Source organism: Lissotriton helveticus, assembly GCF_964261635.1.
Source record: "Lissotriton helveticus chromosome 1_1 unlocalized genomic scaffold, aLisHel1.1 SUPER_1_unloc_56, whole genome shotgun sequence".
NCBI classification, from domain to species: Eukaryota; Metazoa; Chordata; class Amphibia; order Caudata; family Salamandridae; genus Lissotriton; species Lissotriton helveticus.
This window is the reverse complement of record NW_027611699.1, coordinates 1,448,882-1,461,927: the sequence shown is the minus strand read 5'-3', so window position 1 is coordinate 1,461,927 and position 13,046 is coordinate 1,448,882. Positions and strand designations below refer to the sequence as shown.

General features: G+C 45.1%; 1 protein-coding gene across 1 annotated transcript in view; it reads left to right on the top strand.

Moving 5' to 3' along the window:
• LOC144806246 (uncharacterized) overlaps positions 1–12,631 on the top strand; it is a 45,035-nt gene extending 32,404 nt beyond the window's left edge. The window contains exon 4 of the mRNA XM_078672648.1: positions 2,823–12,631. Coding sequence (XP_078528774.1) covers positions 4,063–4,926 — 864 coding nt within the window. The 5' untranslated portion in view covers positions 2,823–4,062 and the 3' untranslated portion in view covers positions 4,927–12,631. The remainder of the gene's footprint in view (positions 1–2,822) is intronic.
• Positions 12,632–13,046: the final 415 nt, after the last annotated feature.

Genomic DNA, 13,046 nt, shown 5'->3' with positions numbered 1-13,046 from the left:
GGTTCCGTGCTGCTCGTACTCCTTTGGAGCTTCTTATCAAATGCCAAGATATTGATGATGACCAAGGATATGATTATTACCCCAAGCCTAATACTCAACCACCACTTGAGAATCCAACAGTGCAGATGCCCATGTCTCTCATCTCTAATTTGCAACATATGCTTGATGACTACTACCGCTAATTTCCTCCCTCGGAGTCGGCCTGATCTGTCCTACAGACGCATCTTCCTCTGCCTTCATTGATCATCGAGCCGCCACCTCCGGTTTCTCCGGTGGCATCGATGTCTCATCACCCGGAGGACGCACACACCACTGATGATGACAGATAAAATGGGGAGTTGGATGATAGATCCCTCCTTACTGAGTGGGACAATTATCAAATTCAGACTCAGTCACCTACCACTCCAATTCCTGTTGACTCTCCGTCAGCTGACATAGGTGTGTTCCATGTTAATGGACAGGGAGTCCAAGAGATTCCAACTTCCTAGAGTCACCAAGGAATACGACTGTTTCTTGTATGATTCCAAACACCAGCCACGGAAACAGGTTTGGGCTATCCCGATCATTGACTTAATCTGGCAGGACGGTTTGAAGGTCATGAAAACCCTGCTTCCATTCCTGCAGTCCTGCTACGCCTGGATATGAAGTACAAGGCCCCGGATGATTCCCAGCCTGTCTTATTGGTCAACCAAAGCCAGATTTGGTTATCTCCCAGGCAGCACAACGTCGTGCCAGGAATCCCTCGTCTCCATTATCGGCTCCTCCTGATCAAGATGGCAGACACCTTGATTCCATTGGAAAGAAGTTTTCCACCATGACGGCAACTACTTTCCGGGCGGCTAATTCTCTTGCTATTCTAGGCCAATACGACAGGCAAATGTGGTCAGACATTTCCCCCATTTATTGATGTGCCGCCGTACTGCGGCATCCCCAGTCCACAGTCCCTGCCCGGTAACGTCGGGTTTTCACTCAGAGCCCCCTCTCTGCCTCCTCCAGCAGTCACCAGTACCTTGTAGTCCGAGGATGTCCTGTGCGCGCAGCCGCGTCCGTTTTGGTTTTCGCCGCCTTTATTCTGTGTCCAGGAGCAGTTCTTGTCGGGTCATCTGTATGCCGGGCCGCCGTGAAACTTTAGTCCCCGGCTTCCGTAGTGCTGTTAGGCCCCGGTTGCACTGTCTCATAGCCGCTTGAGTTTTAGGAGTCTGGAGTAGCGGATTGCTTCACCGGGAACCAGAAGATCTCCCGTTTTTATACAGCCGTAGCAGCGCCTGCTGAAGTCAGGATTATTGTGCGGATTGTCGGGGAAGGTGCCCTGCAGTCACAGAGCTATGCTAGAACGCGGCTATCTTTCTCGGCCGGTAGCCACGCCGGGAAGTGGTTTTTTATTCTTTTTTTTTCTTTGTTCCTTGTTAGATTCATAATTACTTATCCCAAATTAGGATGAGTTTGTCCACGCTTTTTGGCTATTCCGCATACAACACCTTGGTGGAGCAACCTGGAGAAATTACCGTTACAGAAGGCCGTTGAGTTTTCTTTAGACCTATCTGCTGGCTTAGCAAAGTTGCATCATCTTCTTTTTTTCCTTTTTTATCTCTCTCTCTCTAAGCTCCGGGGCACTTAGAAGCTGTATCTTTCATTTGGCTTATCTAATAAGAGGAGGAGCTGATTTACATTGATCAATGCACTTTGTCCACCTGTTATAATTCTGTTGAGGCTTTCTGATCCCCTGCATGGGACCAAGTGATGATGTAATTTTTGCCTGTGGACTGTGGAAAAAAAAAATAATCAACACATTTTTGACATAAATCAGGTGGCAGGCCAAGGCTTCTCTGTGCTCTGCAGCAGCCGCCGCACGAGCAGCACTAGCAGCGCCTTAGCACCACGGTGCTGGCAGCGGCCGTTCCTGCCTCCATCGCAGATCCGTAGAACTTAAAGCGCCCGTATAACAAGACACGGGTGAAGCGGGAACCGGTCACAAAACAAACCCTGGTAGTCGTCCCAGACTCCGATCCGCTTGCTCGTCAAATCCTCCTCGGCTCTAATCGATACACTCTGCACTCAACACCGAATCACAGGCCGACAACAACTGTGAACACCAACAGAGGGAAGAATTGTGTGTTTCCCCCAGTTAGTGAAAAAAAACAGCATATGTCTTGGCTGCTTCTGCTGCACCCAGAGTCTTATGCGTCTTTTCAGTCTAAGGTTTCTGTCTGGAAAAAGATTGTGTCCTGGTTTTCTGCACCCAGTAAATCCAGGTGCAGAAAAACCTAACAACTAATGATCAGGTGGAATAAAATGAACACATGAAAGTATGCCTTAATTTCATTGCCCTTGATTCACACTCTGGACCATAGTTGAGGGATAGGTCTAGGCATAGTCCTCACAACGCCCAATAGATTTGCTTGAGGCAGAGGCCAAAACTCAAAAGTCAGGAAACCACATACAAGTAGGTGGTAACTCAGGGCAGGGGAAAACGCCTGTTGTCCGTGGAGGAGTCATTCCCTTCCCAGAAATGTGCATTACAAATTAATTAATAGTGTATATGTTTTTAATATCTGTTTGGTGCCAGTCCATATGACTTTCATATCTGCCTTTGGGATTCTATGTTGCAACTCCATAGGGTACATGTATCCTTTGTGAGCTTAATAAAATGTTGAAAATTCTACAAAACCTCACTCCAACATCCAAGTACTCTCATGCTACCATTCTACACTCTGCACTGTCTGAAAAACAGCTCAACATTTTCAAAATTCTGCATTGATTTGGCTTGTAAATTATATTTTTGGAAATGTACATGTATTAACTATTTAATTTTAATACTATAGGTGATTGAAATTACGGACGAAGAAAGCAAGATTTAGCACTAAGCAACTGAATGTCAGTGGCATAAGAAGGATTATTTTGAAAAACTGAAGGACATCCAGCATTCTACGTTTAAACAATTTCCAAAAATCTAAGTGTGGCGAGGAAAGTACTATACCTGTAAGTGAAGTCTCTAATTTTGCATTTCATTAACCCAGAGCAAAGTCATATCTGTGCACACAGCATCAGAAATAATGTAGAAAGACCGCTTCAGCATCCTCATCTGAAATATTATCAGAAAGACAAACTGCCTCAGCATGACAGAATAACGTTCATCTAAAGCATCATGTAATTCTAGAGAGGAAGCACACACTACATAAAAGAAAGTTACAACTAAAGGTTTCTTCTGGATACCATCAAAGAAAAGACGCTGAAAGAAGACTCCGAAGCTGACACGTTAACAACCAAAAGATTGGAAAAACACCTTTGTTCAACAACCGTTTTTAACCAGTTACTCAAGTTTGAGACTATCTGCCTCGGGATATAACACCTCGACCCACTCTGCTCACTCTTGCGAAAACCTTAAGAATTCACCACTTTATTGTGTTAATGACCATCTCAGATTGTTTCCTTTTTATTGTGTACTGTTCTGTAATTCTATGTAAATCGCCTCAACATTATCTGTTGTGCAGGAGTGATATGTAAAACTGTTAAATATAAAAATGGATTAAAGGAGCACCGTTGCGCTATATCTAATGTAAATAAATCCTCATCCTCAGAACTACAAACCTTAACCTTACCCCAAACATAGAAAGGGTAGAAGGAACTGATGTTCTGCGACTAATCATCCACAATAGTACTCTGCACGCTCTAACGCCCTCAGTTACTGCCATTATACCAGTGCAAAAAGGTACTTATCAGTTTAATCATTAAATATCAGACTAACACCTTATTACTGCATTGCTAAGAACCTATACAAATAGATTTGAGAAAAACTTCAGTCACAAATTAAGTTGCTGCCGGAGAGGCTATTACTTAAAGACTATTATCTGTTAGAAAAATTTCAACAGGTGTTACAGGAATGCTTCCCGACTTTTGTTGCTCAATTCAAGTGTTGAGAAGATTACACACAATTTCTTTTAGAGATAAGTGCTGAACATTATCTAAACAAGCCCGACTCTAAAATCGAGGCAAAATAACCGAAGTTAGGGAAAAAAGTTACCAAGATACAGCCATAAATCTTATCTCACCGAATTTGACAGAATGCACACAGGGGAAAACCACTCTCAGTGCAAAGTATGCCAAAAAAGTTTCAGGCGTAAATCTTATCTCACTGAGCATATGAGAATCCACACTGGGGAAAAACCTTATCAGTGCTCTGAATGTCAGAAAAGGTTTAGTATCAAACTGAGTCTATATCGACATGAATTAACCCACTCTGGGGAAAAACGTTATCAGTGCTCTGAATGCCCAAAAAGTTTCAACAAAAAATCTCATCTCACTGAACATATGAGAATCCACTCTGGGGAAAAACCTTACCAGTGCTCTGAATGCCCAAAACATTTCAAACTTAAATCACTTCTAACTACACATGTGAGATTCCACACTGGGGAAAAACCTTATCAGTGCTCTGAATGCCAGAGATGTTTCAGTGACAAAATGAGACTCACTAAACATACACTGACCCACACTTGGGTAAAACGTTATCAGTGCACTGAATGCGACAAATGTTTCAGTGAAAAAAGCAGTCTCACTCAGCATATAAGAACCCACACTGGGGAAAAACCTTATCAGTGCCCTGAATGCCAGATATGTTTCAGTCAAAAAAGCGGTCTCACTCAGCATATAAGAACCCACACTGGGGAAAAACCTTATCAGTGCCCTGAATGCCAGATATGTTTCAGTCAAAAAAGCAGTCTCACTGAGCATATAAGAACCCACACTGGGGAAAAACCTTATCAGTGCTCCGAATGCCAGGTATGTTTCAGTGTAAAAAGCCGTCTCACTAAGCATATAAGAATCCACACTGGGGAAAAACCTTATCAGTGCTCCGAATGCCAAAAATGTTTCAGACAACAATCTCATCTCACTGAACATGTGAAAACCCACACTGGAGAAAAAAAATGATCAGTGCTCTAAATGTCAGAAAAGATTCAGAGGTAGAGATGGTTACAAGCGCCATAAGAAAACACACCATCAGAATAATCAGTTCTCCGAATGCCAGAAAAGCATCAATTTTAAACTCAATCTCACTCTACATGAGCAGACGCATACAGGGGAAAAACACTACCAATGCTGTGAATGCTAGAAATTCCTATTTGATAGGCAAAGCCTCACTAAGCGACTCCATACTGATGAAAAACCTTATGAGTGCTCTGAATGCCAGAAAAGCTGCAGAAAAAAACGCTATTTCACCATGAGAAACTCCACACTGGAGAAAATCCTTATGCCATAAAAGGTTGAATCTGAAAGACAGAGTTATGCTTCATGGGAGATCCCACTCTGGGGTAAAACTTTATGAGTGCTCGAAATGCAAGCAAAGTTTTGGTTACAAATTACTTCTCACTTGTCATGATTCTTTGCCTGCCACTAACAGGAAATGCTATTTGTGAAGGGATAACATTAATGCTGTATTGTCAGCTGTTTTAGAGTTATTTGACTCGTTTTACTCGTGATTTTAAAAACTGTATTTTCTCACTCTGTATTGCAGACAGCATACCCCTAGGCCACCTGCACACATTTTTGCCGACATTTGACGCCTTTAGCTGCCGTTTTTGAGCTAAATTGGGGTTAGGGAAATCTTCCCACGGCGGCCATCTTTAGTGTGCCCAGAGCGGTGGGAGCGCTCTAGTGGTACATATAAAAGGAGCCCTGTGACAGTGCTCGCGAGATTCTTTGCCTGCCACTAACAGGAAATGCTATTTGTGAAGGGATAACATTAATGCTGTATTGTCAGCTGTTTTAGAGTTATTTGACTCGTTTTACTCGTGATTTTAAAAACTGTATTTTCTCACTCTGTATTGCAGACAGCATACCCCTAGGCCACCTGCACACATTTTCGCCGACATTTGACGCCTTTAGCTGCCGTTTTTGAGCTAAATTGGGGTTAGGGAAATCTTCCCACGGCGGCCATCTTTAGTGTGCCCAGAGCGGTGGGAGCGCTCTAGTGGTACATATAAAAGGAGCCCTGTGACAGTGCTCGCGAGATTCTTTGCCTGCCACTAACAGGAAATGCTATTTGTGAAGGGATAACATTAATGCTGTATTGTCAGCTGTTTTAGAGTTATTTGACTCGTTTTACTCGTGATTTTAAAAACTGTATTTTCTCACTCTGTATTGCAGACAGCATACCCCTAGGCCACCTGCACACATTTTCGCCGACATTTGACGCCTTTAGCTGTCAATTTTGAGCTAAATTGGGGTTAGGGAAATCTTCCCACGGCGGCCATCTTTAGTGTGCCCAGAGCGGTGGGAGCGCTCTAGTGGTACATATAAAAGGATACGGTCACCCTATCGCGCTAGCGGTCGCGTTTGCGGAAGCGCTGTCCCTAGCGCCGGAGTCTCGCCTGAGTCAGCCCGTCTGCGCTCTGACGGGCTCTGGGCTCCGGCAAGTACCTTATACCTCATCTGTGAGTACCTTGTTTCTGATCTACTATATTGCATTATGGTCCTTTTCTATTCTGCTGTGGAATTACATTCATGGCGCCGCTTTGCGTGCAAATCCTGCTCTGTATGTTCATTGCCCTTTCCCAAATTCAAATGTCACCAATGCGGTTTTGCTCTCGGAAAGCCAGCAAGCTTCAGATTGCTTGAGTGCAATGTCAGACGCAGCAGGCCTGTCAAGTCCAATACTGTCTCTTTACACTCCTCTTTACATTTCTGGAGTATTAATTGTAGATCTCTCCCACAACACAAATATAACATCTGCGACCTCATCATTGAGGAACAACCGGATGCTGTGTTTCTTACAGAAACCTGGTTGCATGATAGCTCTGGCCCCGATATTGCCGCTGCAATTCCCCCTAATTACGTCATCGTAAGGAAGGACAGAGTTCTAGGCAAAGGGGGGGGGGGGTAGCCATGATCTTCAAATCTAAGTACACCTGTAAATTTGAAGACATTCCTCTCAGGGGTTGCGAGGCAGCCCTTTTTAGGCTAACTATTAACCCTCAGTTCACAATGACAGGTTTACTAATCTATCGCCCTCCTGGGAATGCTACTCCCTGGGTCTCTTCTCTGCCAGATTTTCTGGCCCCCTTGCTGCTTAGAGCAGCCAACTTCTCGATTCTTGGGGATCTAAATATCCATCTCGAAGATCCCGACTGTACGTCCACTAAACAGCTTATTTCTACTCTCGAACTCTTCAATTACTGAACTCGGCCCCTACACATCGTGCTGGTCACTTATTAGATCCTATCCTGTCAAACCTCCAGTTGGACTGCTCCCAGAAAGCACGCCCAATAGAATGGTCCGACCACTTTGCTGTTCCTTTTTCATTGGATATCACCAGGACAGCATCACAGATCGGAAAGGAAATAGATAAACGGACACGCAGTTGGGGGAAAATTAATATGCCAGAACTTAATAAACAATTATTGAGGACACTTCCTAACACCGACCTATCTATCTCCGCACTAAATTGTGCAGTTGGTCAGTGGTTAAATAATGCTGTTGACTCCACGCTTCCCTTGACATATAAGAAAACTATGCCTCATCATCCACCTTCACCATGGTTTTCCGACAAGCTTAAGTGCCTCCGCACTCAATGTAAGATTTTAGAAAGGAAATGGAGGCGCAACTATTCTCCTATCCGCAAAGTAGCTTACAGAGAAGCTCTGAAGGGCTATCATAACAGCTGCAACACTGCTAGAGCAGACTACACTAAAAAAATAGTTTCAGATGCACAAAACAAAACTGTCCTAAGGTGCTCTTTTCAGTTGTAAAAAAACTGACAGGAGCGGACTCTATTCCTACGCCTCCCGCGCTTGACAAGGTTCAATACCAATCCCTAGCTGACTTTTTTGTTAAAAAGGTCGACCTGATCTATGATCTTTTTACCCCGCCATCGATGGTAATGCCTTTTGCATCTGGCGCTGTGAAGTCATCTGCTAATGCTGACGATACTGCCAAACTCTCTGTATGGCAGCCATTAGACAATATTTCCTTCCTCTCTTGTCTAAATAGTGTGCGCTCTGGCTCCCCGTGCGATGCACTTCCGGCCAGAATACTCAAACAATTAGATTCTTCCACCCATCAGATTTTTGTTAAACTGTTAAACGCCTCACTTACTGAGGCATATGTACCCCAGCCATGGAAACACGCCATGGTAGTGCCCTTATTAAAAAAGTCTGGTGCGGATATTTCGAATCTTGCCAATTTTCGTCCAATATCCCTGCTACCCATCTTCTCTAAAGTGTTAGAGAGACACATTAATACCCAGCTCACTGAATTGGTGGAAAGTTCTGGTTTCTTACATTCCTCCCAGTCGGGTTTTCGGTCCTGCCACTCGACCGAGACAGCCCTTCTTGGGGTGACAGAGAGTCTCCGACACGGTGTCGACCAGGGTGAAACCATGGCGCTCATCCTGCTGGATTTGAGCGCAGCTTTCGACACCGTGTCACATTCCATCCTTCTTGACTCTCTGCGGTCACTCGGCGTGACTGGTAGGGCCTTAGCTTGGGTGGCCTCTTTTCTTGGCGAGCGAACCTTTCAAGTTTTCTCCCCTAAGGCGGCTTCAGCAGTCTGTCCCTCAGCGCGGGGTGTCCCCCAGGGGTCCATACTCAGCCCCCTATTATTCAATCTTTATGTAAAACCCTTGGCTAACATCGTAGAGCAGGCGGGGCTGACCCTGTTCTCTTACGCTGATGACACCCAGATTGTCTTCTCCCTATCAGGGCGAGACGAGAAAAACCCCTCTGCACTAAAATCGGGCCTCACTCTTGTGGCGGACTGGATGCAGAGGAACTGTCTCAAACTGAATGGGGAGAAGACAGAGGTGGTCATTCTGGGAAAAAATAAGAACCTCTGGGGCCCTCAGCACTGGCCTAATGAGATGGGTGCACTTCCTGTACCCACACATGCTGTACGCAACTTGGGCGTCTAAATTGACGACAAGTTAACAATGAAGCAGCAGGCCACTAAGGTCGCAGCAACCTGTTTTTCTACTCTTAGGTGGCTACAAAAGATCCTATGGATGCTTCCCATTCCTTCCCGTAGAACGGTTGTCCAGGCATTGATGACATCTCGCCTGGACTATGGCAACATACTATATTTGGGTGCTGATGTAGCCACTGTCAAAGTACTGCAGGTTGTACAAAATGCAGCTGCGCGACTCTTGAAGAATGTCCCTAGAAGAACTTCTGCATTATCTGCCTTGCATGATCTTCATTGGTTGAAGATCTCCAGCCGCATAAAGTTTAAGGCATTATGCTACATGTTTAGGATCAAGCAAGGTATTGCACCTACTTACTTACAAAAGCTGGTGCAACTTTACAGGCCCAAACGTACCTTACGATCCTCAGAAATTGGCAATTTCTCTATACCAAGATTTAAGTTGGCAAGGATGGGGGGACGTTCCTTCTCCTATCTTGGTCCTAAATATTGGAATGCCCTGCCCACTGCCCTTAAATTAGAGACCAGCCTTTTTCGTTTTCGCAGAGCACTGAAAACGCTGTTGTTCACATAAGTAGTTAGTACCTGCAGGTTGGCTATCTGATATCATCTTCTCCAGTCTGTCCCTAGCGCCGGGAAACCCACTGTGGGTAGCTGTGCGCGGTAAAAGTTTAAATAAATAAATAAATGAGCGAACTCACACGGGGGAAAAATGCCTTATGTGTGTTCTGAATGTCAGATAAGGTTTAGTCTCGAATACAATGTCATTTCACATGAGGGAATTCACACTGGACTAAAGCCATATACAGGAGGGGAAAGCCAGAAACATTTTACTGAGAAAGGAGATCTCACTACACATGAGAAATGCATCCACACCAGGTGAAAAGTAAGGCGTAGCTTGAGTTGCAGAAAAGCTTCTCACAACCTGACTTTACATGAGAGAGCACATCTTGTAGTTGCAATAGAATTCATAAAGAAACTCTTGCAGGATAACTTAGGCTGCCCGCATGCAACCTCCAAAGAAATTTCAGGCCTGGAAATATTTTTCATTGCAACAGAATCCACAATTTGAGTATCTGAAAGTTACAAAACTCTCAAGGTCTTTACTTTACACAGAGAAGTGTTAGTGCCTGCAAAAATCAAGTAATTGCCCAAAAAATCACAATAATAATGTCTTAAATTTTACTCCACCCAAAAGGTTTCTACTCACCCTTGTTTCTTAACATATGACTGATATCTATTTTTTCATGATAAGATTAAGCCTATGCGGAGTTCCTCAGTGAGGAACTCCGCAAAGTGACAAAAAAACTCTGGCGGTCTACGCGGAGTTCCGCAAGCAGCGGAGTGCGTAAGGGTCATGCAGTTTGTGGTGATTTCATCCCATGTCGGAGGATCATTTGGCCCTTCTCTTCCAGGAAGTTATGGATCTCTTTGTCAAACGTGTCCCTCTGCCAGAAGTAGGTCGGGGTTGCTACTCCCACTACTTCTTGGTACCCAAGAAGGACAAAGGCCTGCATCCTAGCTTAGTTCTCAGGGACATCATCCGCTTTCTCCGAAAGGAGAAGTTCAAGTTGTTAATCTTGGCTCAGGTCTTATCTGCCTTCGACCCTGGAGATTTGATGGTAGCGTTGGACTTGCAGGACACTTACTTTCACATCCCCGTCTTGCCTGCCCACCGGCATTACCTACGGTTCACGGTAGGCCACACGCATTTTTAGTTTACCACGCTTCCCTTTGACCTTACCAGCCACCCCTTCCCTGGGTGTTCACGAAAGTGATGGCGGTGGTCGCAGCTCATCTGCGCAGATCAGGGGTTCCAGTCTTCCCCTATCTCGACGACTGGCTGTCGAAGGCTCCCACCTCCAGACTACAACGGACTTCCTGCATTTGCTGGGGTTCTCAGTTAACGTGCTGAAGTCGCACCTGATTCCAACCGATAAGCTCCTTTTCATCAGAGCGGTTCTGGACACAGCACAGTTTTGGGTCTATCCTCCCTAGCAGCAAGTCCAGGATATTCGGGCTATGATACCGATGTTTCAGCCTCCATCCCGGTGTTCGGTGAGAATGACCCTGAGGCTGCTGGCCTCATGGCCTCCTGCATCCTGCTGGTGCATCATGCCAGATGGCATATACGTGCACTGCAGTGGGACCTGAAGTTTCAGTGGGCGCAGCACCAGGGGAATCTTTCCGATGACGTTCCGATTTCGGAGGGGACTGCAAGTCAGTTGCAGTGATGGCTCACGAACCAGGATTGGGTCAACAGCAGATCCCTCTACCTTCCCCAACCTGAGTTCACAGTAGTGACGGATGCGTCACTCCTGGGTTGGGGCAGCCATATGGGAATGGCGGAGATCAAAGACCTCTGGTCTCTGGCGGAGTCCAGGCACCACATCAACCCTCTGGAGCTCCGGGCGATTTGTCTTGCACTGAAGGCATTCCTTCTTTCTGTCAAAGGAAGAGTGGTGCAGGTGTTCACGGACAACACCACCGCCATGTGGTACTGCAACAAACAGGGCAGGGTGGGGTTGTGGACCGTATTTCAAGAGGCTCTTCGCCTTTGGACATGGCTGGAACATCAGGGCATATCTCTGGTGGTTCAACACCTGGCAGGTTCCCTGAACGCCAGGGCGGTCAAACTCCGCCGCTGGTGCATGATGGATCACAAATGGCATCTTCACTCGAAGGTCGTGCTAGGTCTCTTTCAGTAGTGGGGAGAGCCTTGATTCGATCTATTCGCCACCGAAGAGAACGCTCAATGTCAGCAGTTCTGCGTGTTAGAGTTTCCAAAGCGGCTCTCGCTCGGCGACCCTTTTCGTTGTGAGTGGAGTTGCGGCCTCCTGTACCACTTCTGCCAAGATTGCTGAAGAAGATCAAACGCGATCAGTTCCAAGTCTGGTACCCCGAGCTCTTGAGCATGGCCTTCGATTCCTATTGTTAACAGATTTCTGAAGTGCATTACTCATCTCTTTCCTCCTTCTCCTTTCGTAATGCCCTAGTGGGAGTTGACCTCACTTATCTTATGTGTGCTCCTTTGAGCGCCTACATAATTATCCTCTTCGCCTCCTTAGAAGACTAGTTTTTTGCTTGCCATCACCTCTGCTTGCAGGATGAGTGAACTTCAGGCTTATCTTCCAGACCTGCCTTTCTTGCTGTGCATCCGAACAAAGTAGTCCTCCGTGTAAGCCCTCTTTTCTGCCCAAAGTGATTGCCTCTTTCCACATAGGTCTGACCATCAGATGACCTACCTTCTTCCCACCTCTGCTGTGTTTTTCTCTGCCAGGTGCACAACATATAGACTGTTCCCACACTTTCTGTAGTATGCTTTGTTCTGGGCAGATAAACTCTAATCCCCACTCTACTTCTATCCTCGTGTTAGTGCAGCCCGATGTAAACTGTAATTGTAATGTATTTAGATTTACATAACACTTACTACCCCATACGAACTTTGAAGCGCTTTTTCGACGAGTAGCACACTACTCTGAGATCCAAAAATGATTAGTGGTGAATTAGTATAGGGAAATATAAAATGTATATGAGAGCTGGACATGTTGGTCTGTTAGTTGGGTTAAGAAAGATTGTGGGGGATAGAAGAGGGAAGGTTTTGCATTTATATAGCGCTTGCTACCCCTGATGAAGTGTTGAAGTGCTTTTAGGCGAGTAGCATGCTACTCCAGATCCCAACAAGATGAATAGCCAGATCAATTATGGTGGGAAGGTTGTTTTATTGTATACACACAACTGTACAAAAATTAATAAAATTCCGTTGTAAAGTTGTATCCAAGAGGCAAGTATAGTCTCTGATAATAATGTATACAATACTGATAAGTTTTAAGTTGGCTTGCCATCAATACTGATGCCCCGTAATGTTGATGCAAAGTCATCTGTGCTGGAGTATCTTAGACTCTTGTTGAATTGTACCATCCACCTTGTAGGTACTGCTATTTGTATCAGGTCCACGTTGTAGGCAGACACAAACGCCAAAATTGTGCACTATTTATATTAAGCATAATAAGCATAATGTAAGTGAGCAGATGACAGTAAGCACTGTACCAGCTGTATTAGGTGCTTAGAAGTAGAGTGACATAGAGGGCAAAAACACTCACTAAATATTTTTTATTATTATTAACAGTCCTCAT